Below are 21,363 nucleotides of genomic sequence, written 5' to 3'. Positions count from 1 at the left end.
GGACCACACCCACCCACACACACACACACACACACACACACCCACCCACACACACACACTGACGCGCGCGCGCGCACACACACACACTGACACGCGCACACACACACGGACACACACACACCGGCTGCGCGGCGGCCAGCGGAGCGCACCGTGCGGGGACTCCAACCCCAATTCTGGGGGCGATAACGTGTCCAAAAGGAAGCGGGACCGCAAGAAAAGCGAGCGCCACTGCCTCGTCATTCCAACAAACGCCTTGCGAGATGGCCAAGATGTCAAAGCTGTTCCCGAATTTGTTTTACGTGACGGAGTCCTTATTGTTCGCCGTGTCGCAGAAGCTTCGCCTTCAAGACGTCTGCAGGTCCAGGGAGAGACCTGGCCACTGGCTCTCTCCGCGGCTCTGTTTCTATAAATCTAACTGGAGCCGGGATGTGGTGGGAGAGGGGATCCGGTCCGCGGTCTGGGACCTGGGCTGGGGTGGGAGCGCTGTTGGGGCTTCTATTTAATCACGGTCCCTATTTCCCCCTTCGAAAGAAGCTAATTAGTGGAAGCCCGAGGATTTTTCATTTTGGGTGGCTGAACGGTGGTGTCTTAGTCGTGTCCCCCCCACCCCCCCAGCAGCAGAGTGAAGCATGCAGCTCAAATGTCCTGCGAAGATGACAAGAGCTTACATCTATGAAGGACCAAGCAGTGCCTGGAGCAGGAAGCACTTATTAGCAGGGTTTAAGAGCAAGTTTCTCTAAGACTTAGAAACTAAACAGGTTCTTTTTCTACAGAGTATTGTGCATATTTCAATGTATATTTCTAAACATATACTTAGAAGTATGGCTAATTAATAATAAAAGAAAATATATATAAAAACGCAAAATATAGGTAAATTTTATGCAAATAGTTTTACCTTTTTCATATTAAAAAGTAAGCCATCTAGCAAGTGCTGCCCTGCCATGGAGCCCACCTACATTTTCTGATTGCTTGTGCTTCTCTGATTCTCCTACAGAATCCTTTCCTAGTCACAGGCTTGTAACTAAGCTGCTCCCTCCCTCCCCAGGAGCTCCCCTGGATTTCCCTAGGGAGGGAGAGAAGTGGCTTGGAGAGTCTCTATGTGGAGGTCCCACTGCATGAGGGGCTGAAACCCAGGCAGGTGGCTGACCCCCTTAACTCAATACGCACCCAATCAGGATAGGGACCTATCCAACCAATGCAGAGTAACTTTTTTTGGGGGGGAGGCACGGACAGACAGGCTGGAAGGGAGATAGATGAGAAGCATCAATTCTTCATTGGGTCATCTTAATTGTTTATTGATTACTTTCTCATTTGTGCCTTGATTGCCCCCCCCCCCCATACAGCAGAGTGAGTGATCCTTTGCTCAAGGCAACAACCTTGGGTTTCAAGCCACCAACCTTTGGGCTCAAGCCAGCGACCATGGGGTCAAGTCTATGATCCCACTCTCAAGCCTTGCTCTCAAACTGGATGAGCCCATGCTCAAGCTGGCAACCTCTGGGTTTCCAACCTGGGTCTTCAGCATCCCAGTCAATGCTCTATCCACTGCGTCACTGCCTGGTCAGGCTCTGTAACTTATTTTTAATCAGTGGGTTGCTATAAAAAAAAAATTGAGCCTGACCTCTGGTGGCACAGTGGATAAAGTGCCAACTTGGAAAGCTGAAGTCACTGGTTCAAAACCCTGAGCTTGCCTGGTCAAGGCACATATGGGAGTTGATGCTTCCTGCTCCTCTCCTCCCCCCTTATCTCTCCCTTTCTCTCCTCTTTGCTCTAAAATGAATAAATAAAAAATGTTTTAATTGAGGTACTGTTTCAAGCTAAGCCTTGATGCGTCCACTACAACAGAATTAAAATGGGACTTGGAGAATCTCTACTAAGAAATAATGAGGTGTTCACAGTGTATTTGGAGAATGCACTTTCCTGTGTGTGCAGCATAAAGCAGCAAAACTTTATCCTGTCTCCCCTTCCTTTCACCAGAAACTAGTGAGCGTCCCCCCAAATCTGCCTCAATTGTTTCTACTATTTTTTAATTGGGGAGTAGGGTATAAAATACAGCAAATATACCAAAAAAAGTATATAAAACGTAAGTGTGAAACGTAATGAATTGTTGTAAAACAAACAATAGGCTAACAACTACCCAGGTCAGGCCAGTCTCTCTAAAACCCTTATCAGTCACGTCTGAGTCACAAACCTCATGCTTTTCACCTCCCTTAGCTGCAACTACTACCTTGACTTCCCTGGTGTTTATTTCTTTGTCTTTTAAAAATATATATTTGTATTACCTAAGGATGCATTCTTAAACAATATACAGCAGTTTAAGTTTTCCTGTTTATAAAACTTATGTAAAGGAAATCATTTAGTGCATATCTGTTCCATTGGTTTCTTTAGTTCAACATTACTCTTTAAAATTCTTTGCTGTTGTGCATATCTCTGGTTCATCTATTTTTACTGTTGTGTAGTATTTCACACTTATTATTTACTCAGTATTCCTTATTTATAGTATTTCATACATATTCTTCTATGCCATTCCATACTATGGCTGTAACACAGTTTGTTTTCCTGTTGGTGGACATTTGAGTTGTTTCCGCCTCGGGGCCATTTAGAAGATGCTGTTGTGACCACTGGTGCAGTATCCTGGGGCATGTGTGCGCCCTGTTCAGCGGGTTTCTTTCGTACAAGTGCAATTGTGGTTCTAGACTAGAGTGATATCACCATACAGATTCCCAAGGTTCACTCCCACCAGCCAGTGTAGACTTCCCCTGCTCCACACCCTAGCCCACACCCAGTCAGGCTTTTCCCTTTCAGCCAATCTAGGCTTTGAGAATGGATCACCTTTTCTTATGTTTATTGGCTATTTAGATTTCCTCTTTGTGAAAAGAAAGCTGTTTGCCCCCCCCCCCTTATTTTTTCATTTGATTAAGTTCAAAAAATTTGTTCTATACTCTGGATCCCAGACCTTTTTACTGTATTGACATTTGGCTTTTGATGAGCAAATGTAGTCCAATTTATCAGTCTTTTTCTTCATAAATTGTTCTTATTTTAAGAAACCCTTCCCTGCCCCCAAAATAAACATTTTTTTTTCTTTTACAAGTGTTAACGTCTTGCTTTTCGCATTTAGGAATAGCAGTGAGGTTTTGAGTTAGTGCCTGAAAACTCTCCCTTCTAGGTGTTCCCACGCAGGGCAGACACCTTCAGGATTCTGGCTGTGGCCACTGTAGCCATCGGCTTTTCTCAGCCCCAGACAGCCCGAGGTGGGTAAGACCCCGGTGGCCGGGACAACTCGTTTCCCAACTGCTTCAGTGTAGCCAAGCCACACTCTAGTTTCAGAACCAAAGAACAAAGACCAACAAGCCCCTACTGGCTTCTAGTGTCCCCAAGGCAATCAGAAAACAGCCAGGACTGATGACCACATCTCACTCTCCCACCCGCTTCTGGAGAGGTGGAAGTTAAGGGGGGGAGTATGCCCGCCCCCAACTGCTGGGTTCATGGGACCCTACACAAAATGAGTTCCCCTCCAGTCACCCATCCAAACCCACCCTCCACCATCACTTCCTTTGTGCCTTTAATTCACCACACAGGATCACCTTCTGTAGAAACTGAGGTCTCCCAAGAGTCAAGGCAGACAACGAGTGCCCAGAGGAGCCCCTGGAAAAAGGTGTAGGTTGTGACGTCCCCCGGGGTGTGCATCCAGCATCAGGCACCTTGGGACAAGCCCTTTCACTGGAGACTGGGCGCAGTGGCGCACAGACCAGCAGAGAGCTTCTACAGGAGAATCTCTGATCTCCGTTTTTCTAGCAAGTTCTGCCACCATGCGCCACCAGTCTGGAAGAAGTAATGCCTTCTTTCACCCCTCTTAGCCCCACAACAAACTTTATACCAAAGAAACAATATGAGGGTCCAGCAAAAGATCTACTACAGAAATGTTTATACTGATACTACTTAAACAAAAAATTTGGGAGAAATTTAAATATCCCAGGGAAAAAAAATCTAGCTGTAAAAATCCTATATATGCATAGGATAAAATCTTAAACAGTCTCTCAAATCCTTATAGGGGAATGTTGAATGACATGCAACATATTTTCATAATATAATGTTAAGAAAAAAGTGGGAAGAACCACATATCCAAGCTCTATTTCTTTAAAAAGAATCAATTATACTTTAAAAAAAAAAAAAAAAAAAAGGTAAACATATCAAAATGCATTCTTTGAGTAATGGAACGAGACTTTTTAAAAAGATTTTATTTATTGATTTTTTTTTTTCAAAACAGAAGAAAGAGAGAAAGAGGGTAGGAAGGAGAAGCAGGAAGCACCAACTCATAGTGCTCTCCAGTGTGACTTGACTGGGCCCCAGATTTCAAACCAGAGAGCTCAGCATTTCAGGTGGACGTTTTATCCACTGTGCCACCACAGGTCAGGCCAGGAGATTTTTTTTCTTCTGTTTTTCCTTATTTTCCCTTGTATTCTATGAATATATGCTACTTTAAGAATCTAGTTAATTTGGGGAAAGGGAAAGGGGGGAGGAAGGGAGAGATTCAAGCCATTTCCAAAATTGCTGTGACTTGGGGTGAGGGTGGATCTGTCATCAAAGCTAGTTTCAATGTAATCAACTCAGAGGACAAGTCTGCATCTCTGGAAAACTAAGTGGAAGCAACTACTGGAGTAATTCAAGCAGCAGATTAAAACAAACAAATAAAAACTGCTGCTTCTTGTTTTGAGAAGACAGGATTTCTTTTTAATCCTAATTACCCTCATATCAACCCCACATTCAATTGGTGCTGCCCAGAGCAGTCAAAATTAAGAGGGAAAAAAATAAGTACATTCCTGATTACAATTATTTCATTTTTCCTGCTCATCCTTCTCCAACTGAATAAATCCACTTTCTGTGAAATCAAAGCAACCCAGTATTTATTGCCTTCAAATGTTGTTTTGCACCCCTGCTCTCTCCAAGAGAAAATGCCAGCCAGCGCTGCTGAACTAGAAAGAAGACACCCCGCCCTCCTTCTCAGACCCTTACACACTCACACTATTACCACCACCACCATAGTTCTAGAAGCCCAGTCTGAGTCAGCAGGCTCATCCCTTAGGGTTTAGCCAGCAGAAGTGGCTGTCACTCTACCACTCTGCCCAATTGCCCTGCCAAAATCACCACTAAATTCTGTTATTAGGTCCCAAAAAAATCACCTACCAGTAACATTTTTAATCGCTTTTGTTCCCTCCTGCTTTCTCCACTTCCTTCACTTGGCTGCCAGGACATTGCCCCCTCTGGTCTTCCTGTTTTTCCCTCCAAAGCTTCTGTTATGGTTCCGTCACTTTCTCCAACCTTTTTCCCTCTGATTTTATTTTTAAAATTTTCAAATTTACAGAAAAATTGAAATAACAGTACAGTGAATACCCACATATTCTTCATCAAATTACACAACTACCCATTCACCAAATAGTACCATTTTGCCACATTTGTTGTCTCTCTGTATGTACTTTGTTGAACCATTTGAAAGTTTATCCTTCATGACTTCATCCCAAACACAACAAAACCACTCCACTCTGATCACATCTAAGAAAAGTAATACTAATTGTGTCATATAAAACCTATTCAAATTGAAATTTTCCCAATTGTTCCACAAATGTCTCTTATATCTTTTTATATTTTTAGGCAGTCTTCAAGTTTGTGAAATGTATTTAGTGGCAATGTCACTTTTGTTTCTTTTATTGTAGGACAGCACATTTTTAAAATGACATTGACCTTTTTTGCAGCATTCAGACCACTTGGTTTATGACTATTTCCTGTTCTAAATACCTGACCTCTTAAATTTTGGGCTGCCTGAGAATTTGGTTTTGGACTTCTTTTCTTTGTGTACACTCATGCTTTTGGTGATCTCACCCAGGATTATGTCTTTAAATAGCATATTTAAATACAGCTCTCAAATGCATATTCTCTAGTCCTGTTTTCTAAATTCTAGACTCCCCAACTGCTTACTGGAGGTCTCATAGATGTCTCATACTTTGTAACTGAACTCTTGGTCTTCTCCTTAAAGCTTCCTCTGGCTGTAGACTTCCCATTTTTAATTTATAGCAACTCCAAATTTTCATTGTCCAAATGAAAAGAAACTTAGAATCATTATTAACTCCTCACTCACTGCATCTTACTTACACTCTGTATCCAATTGTCTAGAAATCCTGTTTGCTCAATCTTTACAATATGTTCAGATTCTGACCACTTGTCAACACTGCCTTTGCTTCCACCTTTGGTCCACTGTCATCATTTGTTGTCTAGATTATTGAAACAGCCTCCTAACAAGTCCCCCTCTTCCCATCTTTGCTCTGCTGCAGGCTGTTCTGCACACAGAAACCAGGACCCCCAGAGAGATCAAAAGGAAATGCAGCCCAAAACTTTAAAGATTTGAACATTTAACAGTCTTCCTGATGGATCAAATATTTTACTTCTTTTCTTATAAATCCCTATTCTCCAATCTTTCCTGATTTCCAGAACTTGAGAAGAAAAGATATATTATCAACTTCTCTTGAAATAAATTTGTTTCTCCCCCAGCCTCCAATCTATTTTAAACAAGCCCAGGGCCCTGTGGCTACAGATCCATCTCGGCCCTGCTCCCCGCCATAGGCAGGGTAGCCTACAGCATCCAGGTCTTGGGGGGAAACCCAATGACAGCAGCTAAAAAAAATGGTGGGGAGTAGGGGTAAAGGGCTCACTGGCATAGTGGGAGCCTTCTGGCATATTCTCCTGTGTAAAGTAGCCTTGCTCAGAACAGGAGATCTTCCCTAGGTTGGCTTTTAAATGAGCCGTCCTATCCTCTAATGCATCAGCCCAGCGTCAGACTGTCTGGGAAGGGGTTGAAGGGGAAAACACTCTTGGTTATCAGTATAATTTATCTATGTAGCACCAAATAGCAACATGCCGGCTGTGTCTGTATGCTCAATCTTTGTCCAGGCAGCTACCCCTCTGTAGCCACATATATATATGGAGAGTGCCCACTGGGGAGAGGGTAGTGGACCATGCTTCTGTGACTCCCCAGGCCCTGAGCTCTCCACCAGCATACTAGCCCACATGCCTTCTCCCCTGTGTTTTAAGGGAACCACCTATAAATTCCCTGGGGGGAGAGATCTCGAAGGAGTTTCAACTTTCTTTAGTATCCAGCAAGGGTTAAAGCACCATGGAAACCTGTGCTTATATTACAGGTGGAATTACTTATATGTAAGGCATCCACCAGGAATGGAGGCCCCACATACGGCTGTGGACATGGTTTTGGCCTCAGAGGAGACAGAATAATGAATTCCTTAGAACTCAATCATTCTGTATAAAGGCAAAAGATTCTGAAGGTTGGTGTGGTAACCATTCGTACTTTCATTCAAGCAGGAGCCCGGGAATCTGGGATGAGTGGTATTTAACTAACAATCTCACTTTACAATTATTTCCTTCTAGTCTAGTCCTCACCAGCCACACCTTACTTAATAGGTTTCTAGTTTTCTTAAAGGATGTGTTTAATTTATCTTTTAAAAGTTAAACTCACAAGACACAATTCATTTATCTGTTTTATATACAAAATTTTAATTTAAAGAGCAATATCGAAAGCCTAGGGTTACTCAAGCAGGCAGAGAAGGAGCATGGATGCTGAGGTTTGGAGCTATCATTGGGCAACTTACAATTATGTTAAAGAAATAAGTGAAAGAGGATTTTGATATTTTGTTCAGGTTTTATTTTATTTTTTGTAGAAAGATTCTATTTAGAATGGTTTCCACCTTGGATACTACACACACAAATACCCAGTTAAGAGTTGGTCCTATATTTTGTGTGTGTTGAGGTGCTGACATTTTTTACATTGCAGGAAATAACAGTATGATAGTACAACCTTACAGCAACTTGCAGGTTGGTCACCTTCTTAAGGAAGGTGGAACTCAGAGCCCTGGACTCAGCCTTCAGGTCACTGAGCGCCAGACCTGTCATTGCCCTGTCACTAAGCAAATGGCTATAAACAAGTTACTGGACCACCTGTGCCTCAACATCCGGTCCCTGAAAATGAGATAAGGACGTCTGTCCCACTTATCTCAAAGGAACATCAGTGAGATCATGGATGCTCAAGCTGAGCAAGACACCAGATACTAAAAACAGCAGGAAAGGGGCTGTCTGACCCCCAAGGTCAGGCAGGGTGTGTGAAACTCCTCTGACGGTGCTCCAGAGATGCAGCCATGGCTTTGGGTATATTTTGAGGGCTCAGCAAGACCGCCAGCTGCCAGTTTATTAAAAGAACAGCTCCAGAGGTGCGGTGGACAAAAGAAACTGCAGCCTGGCGCACAGGTCTGTGTGCTTCTTGACCACCCAGCTTCAGGGCCCGCGACCTCACTGGCCAGGGAAGCCTCAGTAGGGGGCCACACACACACACACACACACACACACACACACACACGGGCGGGGTGGGGGCTCTCGCCTCTGGGACCTGGGAGTTTATTTGGTTTATTTGTCCAGGATTGAAGCATGCTTACATGGCTTGGTGGCGGGGGCACTATCAGCCGGTGGGCACTGTAATGTTAATTGAGTGGGACTGGGGACACCGTGCAGATGAGCGTCTGGGAGCAGTGACCCGCCACTCGGCCTACTCCCCCAATCAGCGTCCATGTCCCCAGACAGAACAGCCCGACTGTCTCAGTCCGATGATGGTCGTCTTCACTCCGGATGAGCATGTGCGCGGCAGCCTGTATGCAGAGGCAGAGGATGGGAGCCTCGAGCACCGGCACCGCTACCTGAGCCCACCTGGCGGGAAGTCAAGCCCCTGGGGGCTGGAGGATTAAACTGTCTCTGCCACTGAAAGCCAGAAAGGGGGTTGTATGCAGATGACAGGGACAAACGGAAACCCTGGCTGATTTTTAAACAATAAAATGAATTTCTTCCCTGCCACTCTCTCTACTTTACCTATGATCCTCCCATGAACCCTGAAATTTGTGAAGATTTTTCAGGGTTCACAGAGTGTGCCCCTGAAAGTAACCACAGGCAAAAGGTTAAAATGGCTCTAGTATAGCAATTTGGGGGGGGGGGCAGAGGGAATATTAGATCTTTAGCTCACATCATACACTCAAACACACTCCTAATAAATTTAAATGGAAACAGAGAAACCGTACAAGTCTTTGAAGAAAATATTGGTGAATTCCTCGTTAACCTAGGTGTGGAGAAAGATTTTCTCCCTCTGACTCAAATCCAGAAGCAATAAAAGAAAAGACTGCTACACATAACTACATATAAAGTTGCCTGACAAAAAGAAGTATAAAAGAAGTCAAAGACAATTGACAAACAGGAATAACATATTTGCAACAGCCAAAATCACTGACTTATAGTAACCACTTAAAAATGATAGAAAATATATAGGAGACAAATACAATTTAAATGTACATATATATTTGGTTTTTTATATTTTATATTTATGTGTCTTTTAATATTTGCATGCATATTATACATACATAGGGACATACACACATATGTATATATCTTCTGAACATATAAAAAGATGCTCTATCTAGCTCATAATTAGAAATTCAAGTTAAAGCAACACTGAGATACCATTTCTCACTTATCAGACTGGTGAAAACTAACGGGTACCACCATACATTCTGCTGACCAGACTACTAATGGGGAGACAGGTGTTCTCCTGCATTGCTGGTGGAATGCAACCCTGTAAACCATCCTGAGGGAAACTTGGCAATCCCTAATAAATTATGATGCAATTACTTGTGATCCACAATCCCATTCCCAGGAATATGCTCTGAAGATACCCTTTCAACAACATAAAAACATATAGCAACAATGTCATTCAACACAGTGGTTTTCAACTGCCAGTCTGTGAATGCATGCGGGTCCAGCAGAAATTTTGTGCCAGTCCACAAAAGAGTTAACCACCCTGATGTTATATGAAGATCATAGATCCAATGATTATAACAGCAGACCATTATAATCCAGAGGTTGAAAACCACTGCATTACAACATTATTATTACTTGCAATTGTAAGATACTAAAAAAATCTAAATATTCATTCCAAAGAGAGTGGCTGAAAAAGCCTGGATATATTCACACAGTGAAGTATTAGGCAGCTGTAAAAAAAAAAAAAAAAAGGATAAGGAAGATCCCTTTGAACAAATAGGATGTGCTTTCCAGGATACGTTGTACAGTGAAAAAAGAAATTTGTAGAAGAGTATTTATAAGAAGGAATGGGACGTGGGAGCAGCCCTTGTGCTGGAGGTAGGACCTATGTTAGTTAGGGAGCCTCACCTGTGAGACTGCAGGTGTCCCAGCCTTGTAGCAGTTAAAAACAAACAAATAAACAAAAACAAGGGTGTCTAGCAACCAACCAGTCTCTTAGAAGTGATAACCAGAGCCACGTCATAGATTCTGATGATGAAAATATCATTATAAGTAAAAATGTCCTCCTTCATCAAAGGGGTGAAATTAGGCACATTAATGCCAGTTCGCCAGATGAAAGGTATGCTGGTGACAATCTACAATGAAAGTTCGCGTGTCTCCTCCCTACTGGGCTGGGCTCTCCTGGAGAGTCCTGGAGCGGGTGCTGTTTATCCTTGTGTTCTGAGTGCCTTACCTGTAGGGTGACCATATGTCCTGGTTTTCCTGGAACAATTGTGATCTATGCCTGATGTTGGTATTTCATTTCTTTTAAAAATATCCAGGTTTAGTTCACAGACTGTATGATTAGTTTTCTTTAATGTAATGGGCACTTGGAAAATAACTACTGAATTGGATAGAATAATTTGGAAAATATTGAAGCAATAGTTTCAGTAAACTTTTTAAATGTATCGTGAATTTTTCTTAGAAACAAGGATGCTAAGAAAAGCCGAGTAAATAAGTAGAAAGAAACATAACAAAGGCGACCATAAAGGAACTGCTCTCAGGCATATTTGCGAGTGCTAATGGAGAGGGCAGTGTACCAAAAACAAGAAGGCACATGTGACCCAAAACAGGTTTCTTACCCCTTCTCTGTCTCGGTTTCTTCATTTGTCAACTATAAATAATAACTATTTTACACACAGTTTTTGGAGGATCGGTGAGATAAGATGAATGTGCATTAAAAATAAAAGAGGAAACAACACAAAAAAATAGTTCAGTTCTTTTTGTCGAAATAGTCCCAGTTGTTTTTCAAATCTTCCTTTCATGCCTGAGGAAATGAAAGTGGCCAGGGGGACAACAGAGGTGAAGGGAGATGGCTGTGTTGGTGACACAGAAGTATGGCAGAAAGAAGACCCACACACATGGTGAGGAAACCCAGTTTCCTCTGCAATTTGGTAGCTGTATGGTTTTGGACCATAAATAGCCTCTGTGTTCTTTATTTGTAAAAGACAGGATTTAAGCTAAAAGAAAAAAATGAGAAACTATTATTTAAAAGAAACGGTTTTCAAGAAAAAATAAGAAAATTTAATGAGTTGTTTTGAAAGGATTTATTTTAAAGTTCTAGTTATTCACTCTGGAAATAAGGTTAGGAAGATCTGTGCCAAGTCATAAATATGAGAGATTCTCAGTGTCCTGGGTTTACCATAGACATGGAATAGCTCATTTTGAGCAAAGGACAGGTGAGTAGAAAGTACATAGACATTCTGGCAGCTGTGACACCCTTTTTATAAAGCAGTAGTCATAAGTAGCAATCAGAGCCTGTGCAAAATAAAAAAACCCAGAAAGGATAAATTAATGAGCTTGGTAGAGCATAGGAACCAGAAAAAAAGGGCAATGAGAAAGGAACACAAAAGATGAAATATAGTGGTCACTTCTCTGAGTATCTTTCTGTAAAATTTTGACTTTAGAATTATGTTAATGTTTTACATACTCAAAAAATAAACAAGTTATTACAATATTTTTAAATAGGTGGCAGAAAAACAGACCAGAGCAAAGCAAAAAGCGCTATGGTGGGGTGACTCAGTCCTCCACCCCCAGGAGGGCCAGACAGCTCTGGACCAGTCCCCAGAGTACCCTACTGTCCCCAGCTAAACAAGGCAGAGTCCTTTATAAATAATTCTATATTAGAGACCTACTAGGTGCCGGTTACTAGCCTAGGCCCTAAGGACACACTAGGACAACAAATCCAGAGTCCTAGTCTAGTCTAATGGGAACCTGTGCTCACATTACAGATCTTACAGACGGTTGGTCTCCCTCAAGCCCCCAGGGCCCAAGCGCATGGTGTGTATTGAATAGTAGGGGGGAGTCCTTAAGTTTTAAGAAGGTCTGAAAGAAATGGGGGAAAGGAGAACTTTTGTTTACAATAGATAGGAAGGGGTTCAAAATATTTTGCACAAATTTTATATGATTTTGCAAAGCATCACACTCCATGAGAGTACTTTAAAACCTGTCTCCTATGCAAGAATAGGATAAAAGGGCTGAGACCCCTAATTTCCTCCGTGCTCAGAGCATCGACAGAACTGTCCCACCTGGTACTCAAAACACTAGTACAGGATCTAGTTAGTACTGGTTTGTGTTTTATTGTGTGACCTGAGTGGAGTAAGGGAGATCCATTCAATCCTGACAGGGCCATCTCCTCTCATTTTAAGAACAGAGATGAGGACATCTCCACTTATGAGCAAGAAATGAACACGCCAGCACCCACCCTTACACATACATCACCTGGGACCACACCATCCTCCCCAGCTTTTCTGCCTGGACGCCTGGTCTAGCTTCTTCCTTGCTTCTCCCAGACACCCGGGCTTCAGCTTGGCAAGTAGCTAGAGCTCACTTTATGCAGCAAGGCAGTCCCTAATGCGGTTGTCATTGATTCGGAAGGGGCAAGATCAGCGCCATTGGTCCCACTCTCTAGAGGGCAACTCTGAGTGGAAAGGAAGAAAGTAAGAGGGACACCGGTGCTTGGCCTGTCTGCCAGGACCTCCCAACCATGGAAAGGACTCCAGGAGGGAGAGTCCTGGGCAAGACAAACGCGCTGGGAACTGAGACTCCAGCGCAGCAGCTGCAGCACAGCCTGTCCGCGGGGCCTGTCTTCCCTCAGGGCTGGGCAATCGGGAATTGGGCCCTCTCTCCCTGTATGCCCCAGGTGCTGCAGCACAGCCTGTCCGCGGGTCTGTCTTCCCTCAGGGCTGGGCGAGCGGGAACTGGGCCCTCTCTCCATGTATGCCCAGGTGCTGCAGCACAGCCTGTCCGCGGGGCCTGTCTTCCCTCAGGGCTGGGCGAGCGGGAACTGGGCCCTCTCTCCATGTATGCCCCAGGTGCAGTGTGGCCTGAGCCAAGCCTGCCCTTTGCGTGAGATTTGTGTTTGTACTGATTGCGACCTGCTAGAAAGCCTTTTTACGTCCAAAATCTGGCAGCAAAGCAGAAAAGAAAGGCAAGGCCGGGACCTAAGAGCAGCATTTGGACTTGGGGCTTCTGATGCCAAGTCTCTCCAAGGTATCCTTCCTCTTGTAACTTCATAGAGTGCGACAGTCCACTGCAAAAATCCACCACAGGCTGAGGCACTGGCGTGTTCACAGCTTAGTGTTTGAACCTGGGGTCACCCACAGCCCCAGCTTGGAAGGTGAGGACAAGCCCAGATACCGCAGAGGAAGGGGGCACCTATTCATGTTCCTTTGTATGGAAATACCCTATATTCGCATTCTCTCCAGGTCAGATGGTGTTTGCAAATACCCACCTACCTGACCTTTGCCCACACCTCTGCAGGGAGGAGGATCATACTATTTTTCTAGAAAGCCCTGGGATGTGTTATGAGCACTTAAACATTTGATTAATTAATGTTTATTTTACATATTTATCCCAAGGAACTAATCCAAGCTGTTGACAAAGATGAAGCCACAAAAATGTTCCAAGCCTTACAGTGTCAAAAAAATTAAATATAATAAATATCTAAAAGTATAAAACTGTCTATTATGGTCCATCTATAACATAGACTATTCTATTACCATTTAAAAATACATCTGTACATCCGTTCCTGTCTATCTGTCCCTATCTGTCCCTCTCTTTAACTCTATCTCTGTAAAAAAAAAAACAAAAAACAACAACAACAACAAAAAAAAAACATCTGTACAAATTCTAATAAAGAGCTGGGCAAGCTTATGATGTAAATTTAAAATTTACAAACCTGCATATACCCATACCCGCCAAAACAGAGAAAGAAGGAAGTGCATGAAAATGTTATCTCTGGATTGATCCTTGTTTTCTTTTCAACTTTTCCTTATCGTCCATTTTTTCCAAAGTGTGTGTGACTTTTATAATCAGAGAAAAAAGTTGTAATTTAAATAAATGTATGGATCATTACAAGATTTCACCATCTCTGAAGACAAAACCATGTCTTTTTTAGAAAAAAAAAATAAGTGAGTACTGTTTTGGCAAAACCAGTCAGGGCACCCTGGCTTTGATGACGGGGCCACCTCTGGAGTTGAGAGTTTTGTAACATCTCTGATAGTGACTCCTTGCTGAGAAAAGGAAAGCTGGAAACACTCGGAGTACAGCTTTGATATGAAGATTAAATGACATAATGTATAAGAAAGCATTACTTGGCTAAACTGTCCAATTCACCGAAATTTCACATGAATTTTTTTTTTGAGAATTTTGCACCCACGAGCCTGGACAGATGAGCCCAGTTTATCTGGAGTTCAGGAAATAATCCTGCCCAGACGGTCCTTGTAATATGGCATTTGCCTAAAAAGGTTTATTTAAGAAACATTTCATCTGAAAATCCCCAAAGGAACTGTAGCGAGATCTCGTTTTGATTTAAAAACACTTTTTATCTTCTTAGACTGTACTGAGCCTACTGACCCCAGGTCATGCTATCTTGATTGAGCCAGGTGGCATGAGAAATGACATCAGTGGACACTCGCTGATGGTTTCACACACTGCATCTCACTTAATTCTCACAACCACCCTCGGATGGACATATTGTTATCTCCAGTTTCGATTAAGTCAAAGCTTAGAGAGATAAAAAACTTTTCCCAAAGTCCACAATTCATACGATGCCGAGCAAGGCTAGACTCGTTGACTCTACCTCGGTTTTGACAACCACTGGACCACCCTGCCTCCCTTTACTCGGTGCCAGGTGCGTCCCAGAAACTTTTCTGAAAAGCCAATGCTCGTCAAAACTCCCCGCGCCCTGGAGGGCGCCGCGTTCGTATCCACACGCTCGCGGGCTCAAAACAACCCGTTTTAGAAAAATAAGCGGTGGAGGGAGGGTTGTGGGGGCAGAGAGGGCACTCGGTGCAGGAGGGGCAAGGCGAGCCCCCGTCGGGCGCCTTCGCGGGCCGGGGCTTTGACCTCCCTTTTCCCCACTCCCCGGCGGAGCCCGCGAAGAGCCTGGGGGAGCCCCTGGCCCTTTCCTCGCTCGGAGGTCGACGTCATCCACCTGCGAGGAGGCGGGTCCGCGCTCTGAGCCGGACTTCTCCACCTCCGTCCCGACCACGGCGGGTCCAGGTTCGCTCTTCCACCCGCCGCCGTCCGACCACGCTCCCTGGAAGGGGCTCCCTGGCCTAGCCCGCGCCCTGCGCCCACGAGGACCGTCCGTGTACCTCCGTCCCGCGGTGCCCGGCGGTGTCCACCCGACCTCCTCTGCAGCGGGAGCGGAGGGTCAAGCCCCTGCCCGGCCGGGAGGACCAGCTCGGGTTGCAAAGCCCGGGCTCCATCCCTCATCCCCGCACGTCCTGCGGGAAAGTCCCCGGGGACCCGGGCTTGGCCTCGGGAGCGCCTGCCGATACCGTATTCACCGAGATACGAGCCTCGCGCATCACCAGCTCTTCCGTTTCCCCTGCTTCTAAGAACCGTCAATACGAACCGAACCTTCCCAGAAAGTGGCTGGGGTGGCAAGAAATCAGAAGGGCGAGGGAGGGAGGGACGCATTCGGGGAGGACGGTGCTGCGGGTTCCACGTGGTTTCCGCAGGAGCCAATGGGCGCTGGCAGTCTCGGCGCGCGGCCCTCGTCGCCCAGCCCGTGCGCCTGGCACAGAGGACGCCGCGATCCGGGACGCGAGGCGTCCGCCCCAGAACCTGGGTCTGCGGTGCCGGCAGCGACAGGACTGGAAGCTCAGGGCGACACGCTCTGCGGGGACCGGGGACGCCCCGCTCCTCCCGCCTCCGGGATGCTGCAGAACCCGGTCACCTCCACCCCCTTTTCGGTCAATGACATCCTGAGACCAGCGCACGAGCAGATTGGACTCGAGACCTTGCAACTCCAGGGGACACAGAGGAGCCCGGAAAACTCTCAGCATCTGCAGCTGGTCCCAGCAACGTGGGGGTCAGAGGTTCACCACACCGGTAGCCACGGCGGTGGCGACCAAGGACAGAACGGGCCGGAGCCTCCTGGAGATGCCGGCGAGCCCGGAGCAGAGATGGACGCAGAGCGGGCGGGTGAGTACACGCCAGGTCCTGACACCTACAGATGGGATCTCGAGGGAAGGGACGGGTCTGTGCAGTTGGCGGTGGGCGGGCACGCATCTTCTGCGCTCCCCAGTTCCCGGGGCCTGGCTTCATTTCCCCTCATTGGAAGAGTCCAAAAGCCAGACTCTGACCCTCTCTGCCACCCTCTTCAGACCCCCAGTGCGCTTCACCTCCCCTAAGAAAAATAAGGTCCTGATCTTTAGGGGTTTACTATTGCCACAGCCTATCCTCATATTCCCACAAACATGTCACCCCACTCACAGCCACAGTCCCAGGAACTCCAGCTTCGCTTTTCCGCAGCTAAACCCGCTACACGACTTAGCTGTGCTTCATCACCGCGGGGCCACCCTGCCCACTCCCTCCACCCCCCCAGTCATCACCCACCCTACTCTAACCCATGCGCCAAAAGTAAGGCGCAGCCATCAAAGCCAAGGGGCGTTTGGGGAGAGGAAACTCCCACAGCTCTCGGGTCGGTCCCAGACCGCTCCTCTCTCGGGGCCTGCTCAGGGGCCTGGCCAGCCCCGTCCACCTTCGCCAGGTTCCTTCTCTCCAAGGTGAGAGGGAGCGACCAAACCAGGCGACGTCTGAGTCCTCGGGCGTGGATGGCCCTGCGGGAAGAACCCTCTGAGTCTGGCAGTACTTGGGTTTGAGCTCCTTAGAGAAGCCACAAGAAAGGGTCTGACAAGAAAGGGTCGCACTCGCCGGCCCACTGCTGGCCCCTCGCAGGAAGGCACCCGGGCGCGCTCCTCTCCCTGCGGAGTCTCCCGCAGTTTTTAGTGCCCTGTCTCCGAAGGCACAACTGGAGCGAGGCAGTGAGGCCGCAGCCTGTGTCCTGCGGCGGGAAAAGTGTGGGGGGTGGGGTGGGGGGAATTGTGTTGCATTGGCTCCTGTCACCTAGGAGTTTTGTGCCCGAGAGGCGGACAATCTGAAAGATGACAACGCCACTCTTCTTCTTGTCCAACCTCTGTGTCTGGGCCCGCAGCCTCCGAGCTGGACTCGGGGCCCCGAGAGGCGCCTCGCAGGTCCGGTCTTCTCTGCGAGGCAGCCTCGGCCCTACATTCAAGGCTCAAACTGACCAAATAAATAGTCATTCATCCGCTCCCTGGCTGCTTGCTTATTCACCGACTTCAGAGCCTGGAGAACATTAAAGCTCTGTTTCCAAAAAAAAAAAAAAAAGCCCGTGGGTTTTCGGCAGCGGCAGGGGACTCTAAACACTGAGTACCCTCCGCGCTGCGCAGCCAACACGGCCTTCACTGCAACTCTGACAAGAAAGGGTCGCACTCGGCCCCACTGCTGGCCCCTCGCAGGGAGGCACCCGGGCGCGCTCCTCTCCGAGGCGGTGCCTGTGGACGGGCCGAGGCTGGCTCTGGGAACTAAGCCCACAGTTCCGATCGCGCAGGACGGGGACCTTCCTCGGTGGCCTCGGCGCGCCCCATCCCCGCGCTCTCAGAAACACGGGGAGAGAGCTCCGGACTGTGGCCAGAGGGACACGAGGTGCTGGCTCGTCCGGGGTTCCGGGCAGCCCCTCGGCCTGCGCGGTCAGTGACTTTCCAGTGGGACCCTGCTTGTTTCAGAGTTTCTGAAGGTCATTTTTATTTTTTGATTTGCTAAGAAAACAAATCCTCTTCAATATTTTTCTTCTTTGAGGGGAGAGCTGTCCTCAGTTTCTCTGAGCACAGGCTTCTCTGGAGGAAGTTTCTAGTTCTTTAGACGTTAAATACCTGGCAGCCCACTAGGAGATGAGGCCAGCGCGGTTGGAGATTTGGAGTCGGGTTCCGAACTGGCCCAGTTCTAAGCAGGCAAGTCCCCGCTCCGCCGCGAGCTTGGACGTTCCTAGTTTCTCCTGGCTTGAGTTTCCACAAAAACTCTGCATTTCCTCTCTACCCACCCTTCGGCGAACACAGAGCTTACGCCGAGAGAGCCCAGAGATGGGGAAGAAGGGCCGGGAGGCGCATCTCCGCCGGCTCCAGGCGCAGCGTCGGTCGCTCTGGTCCCCAGCCCTGTTTTAACTGGTTCGGTTGGAGCGACTCCTGCGGCCGCGAGGGCGCTGCCCCGGGGAAGAGGGAGTCCGGGAGAGCCCAGGCCACCCGCTTGCCACAGGGACTGCAAAGGAGGAAGAGGACGCGTTTTTTAAAAGTCAGATGTGGATCTCAGCTTTACATTTACCTCCAGAGAACCTCAGTCTCTCAGCCAAGAATCAGTAGTCAAAAAATATGTTGTTTTATTTTATTTTGTTAATTTGGATGACAGAATCTCGCGTCCAAGAAATATGCCGTTGGTCCCTGGTGCCGATGACCAACACTCGATGACCAAAAAGACAAGGGTGTGTGCCAGGTCGTGGTGAAGGTGGTAGATCCTAGACTACAGACTCCTAGTTTGGAGCCCAGTATCCTGCCATGTGTGCGTGACTCCTGCGGAGAACCAGACAGATGGACAGGAGGCTCACCTGCAAGCACATCGCCGAGTCTCTCTCTCTCTCTCTCTCTCTCTCTCTCTCTCTCTCGCTGTCTCGTCCCTCCGATGCCACTCCTCCTTCTCTCATTCCACCAGGAACAGTTCGGAGTTAGCCCCCACCTGATAGGCCCCCTGCTCACTCCTGATCCTTGCAGCAGAACCGTCCTCAAATCCAACCACACTTTAGAATAGAAATCACAGCAAACTGCCCCCATCCCACCACACACACACACACACACACACACACACACACACACAAAGACATTCTCAGAGAAAAATTAAGCTTAGACTCTTGAGCCTCCCTATTGGGAAATGGCTGTACACTGGGGACCACGACTGTCACAATTTAGTTATGTTCCAGCAGGTACCGCAGAGACTGAGCTGGGAGAAAGAAACCTTCAGACCGGCCTAGGATGGGAGTGAGGTGAAAGGAGAAAAGGGGGCAAGAAGTCAAGTCTACCCAGGGAGAGGGATGTCCCTTGGAAGCGGTGAAAGAATACTCCCGTGAGCCTCAGGCTCGGAGCTGACGGTGTTCCTTCCTGTGCTTGCAGAGCTGGGCCTCGGCGCAGCCTCGCCCCCGGGAGGCGGGCCCTGGGGGCCCGAGCGCGGCGCGGGCGGCGGTGGCGGTGGCGGCGGGAGGCGCGGGGATGGCGCGGAGCCGCCGAGGGCACGGCAGCGGCGGAGGCCTCGCGTGCTCTTCTCGCAGGCGCAGGTCCTCGCGCTGGAGCGGCGCTTCAAGCAGCAGCGGTACCTGTCGGCGCCGGAGCGCGAGCACCTGGCCAGCGCGCTGCAGCTCACGTCCACTCAGGTCAAGATCTGGTTCCAAAACCGGCGCTACAAGTGCAAGAGGCAGCGCCAGGACAAGTCCCTGGAACTGGCGGGCCATCCCCTGGCACCGCGCCGGGTGGCGGTGCCCGTGCTGGTGCGGGACGGCAAGCCCTGCCTGGGCCCCAGCGCGCAGGCCTTCCGGGGTCCCTACGGCGCGGCCGCGGCGCCCTATTCCTGTTACAGCGGCTACGCAGGCGCCCCCTACTTCGGCTACAGCGCAGGCTACGCGGGGGCGCCCGCCCGTCCCGGCCCCGCAGCGCCCGCGCCCCTGGCGGACGCAGGCCTAGGCGGCGGTAGCCCGAGCATCAGCCCGCCGGGCCCTTTGCCCGCCCCGCTGCAGGGTGTCCCGGCCTGGTGAGGCGCCCTGCGCGGGCACACCCCCCGAGGCCGGGGTCTCAGTTCCAGCTCTCCGCCACCGGTCGCCGCAGAGAAGATGCGCTGCGTTGGAGGGAAGAGGCGACTGGGAAGACGCTTGTCCCTTCATGGGTCCCTGGGACTGTGAATTGCCCTACGAGCTTTCAGCTGAAGGCCCAGGGAAAGTTCTCCCTCTCGGAGACAGACGCGGGCCCTCGCCCACAGCCCAGGAAACAGCGCTGGAGGGAGGTGGGAAGCCGAGGGTGGGGGCAGTTTCGGGCGGCAGGGCAATCCTAAGGAAGGTGACATCAGGTCTCAAACTTAGGGGGCTGGGAGGTTCTTTAATTTGTGTGTTGCAGCTCTGGGCATTCTGAGGTGACTCTTGAGGGAGAGGGGCCACGATCCTCCAATTAAGGGCAACAGAGGGTGGGGGGGAAGTATGAGAAAAAGTCTAGTGAGGGAGGTGGGATGAAGAGCCAGCCAGGAAAAGTTGAATCCAGGGGTTCAGGAAAAGGGACTGTTGTGAGGTTTAAGCCCCCCCGCCCTCCCAGGCGGAGCTCCTGGCGACTCTGGATTATTCCAGTGGATCGTTCTTTTCTGGGGCCACAGGCGCTCTCCCCAAAGTATCTCTGGTTCTTCCCTGTGTCAGTGCATTTTATCTGTTGTGTGCAGTTCAGCATCTTGGGGAAAGACACAGAAATATATTTGTGTGTTCGCATGTGTTAGACAGCATTAGAATCTACCCACTTCTTGGTTACCTCTGAACAACTTCATATTAAAGTAAAAATGAAAGCCAGAAGTTCTGAGTCCTCAGTATGTACAGACTCCCTAGGGACACCAAACGGACTCAGCCCTGGAGCTGGGTTACCTGGCTTTCCCTGTCCCACCCTCTCTTCCTCTGGAGGTTTTCTTTGGAAGCATAAAAGGTTTCTAAGTTCCGGCCAGGAGAGAAGGCCTCCACTTGGCCTTAAGTCCTAATGTAAGTGGTAGGGAGCCTGAACTCTAGGGGACATTATGACTCCCCAGACCCAAATATGTCTGAAGTCATACAAACTGAAGACTAAAAACAAGCTCAATTTATAATAAAGTGGGAATATTTGTTTTTGGCAGGTACTAGTAGGAAAATCAGGATTTTATTCTTTTTTGATAACACTGTCAATGAAACCTCTTTTTTTTTTTCATCTGCTGGACCACTAACTTGTGAAAAGTTAAACTGTATTACTTAATAAATTCTAATGTTTAATTAAATGCAATAGCCCAGCATTTTCTCATTTCTTAATGGGCCCTGGTTGTTTTTACTGACATGGGAAAGAGAGACTGTTCGGTCCTTTGTAAACTATACGTAACTATTTTACATAACTTACATCT

General features: G+C 47.9%; 1 protein-coding gene across 1 annotated transcript; it reads left to right on the top strand.

The window, feature by feature from the left end:
• The first annotated feature begins 16,061 nt into the window (after positions 1–16,061).
• On the top strand, positions 16,062–20,868 carry NKX2-6 (NK2 homeobox 6). Its single transcript, XM_066361099.1, has 2 exons — positions 16,062–16,344; positions 19,365–20,868. The coding sequence occupies exons 1-2, from the start codon at positions 16,062–16,064 to the stop codon at positions 19,997–19,999; spliced, it is 918 nt and encodes a 305-aa protein (XP_066217196.1). The 3' UTR covers positions 20,000–20,868.
• The last annotated feature ends 495 nt before the right edge of the window (positions 20,869–21,363 follow it).

This window comes from Saccopteryx leptura, chromosome 1 (assembly GCF_036850995.1).
Source record: "Saccopteryx leptura isolate mSacLep1 chromosome 1, mSacLep1_pri_phased_curated, whole genome shotgun sequence".
NCBI classification, from domain to species: Eukaryota; Metazoa; Chordata; class Mammalia; order Chiroptera; family Emballonuridae; genus Saccopteryx; species Saccopteryx leptura.
The sequence above is the reverse complement of the archived record's forward strand: the minus strand, read 5'-3'. Positions and strand labels throughout refer to the sequence as shown.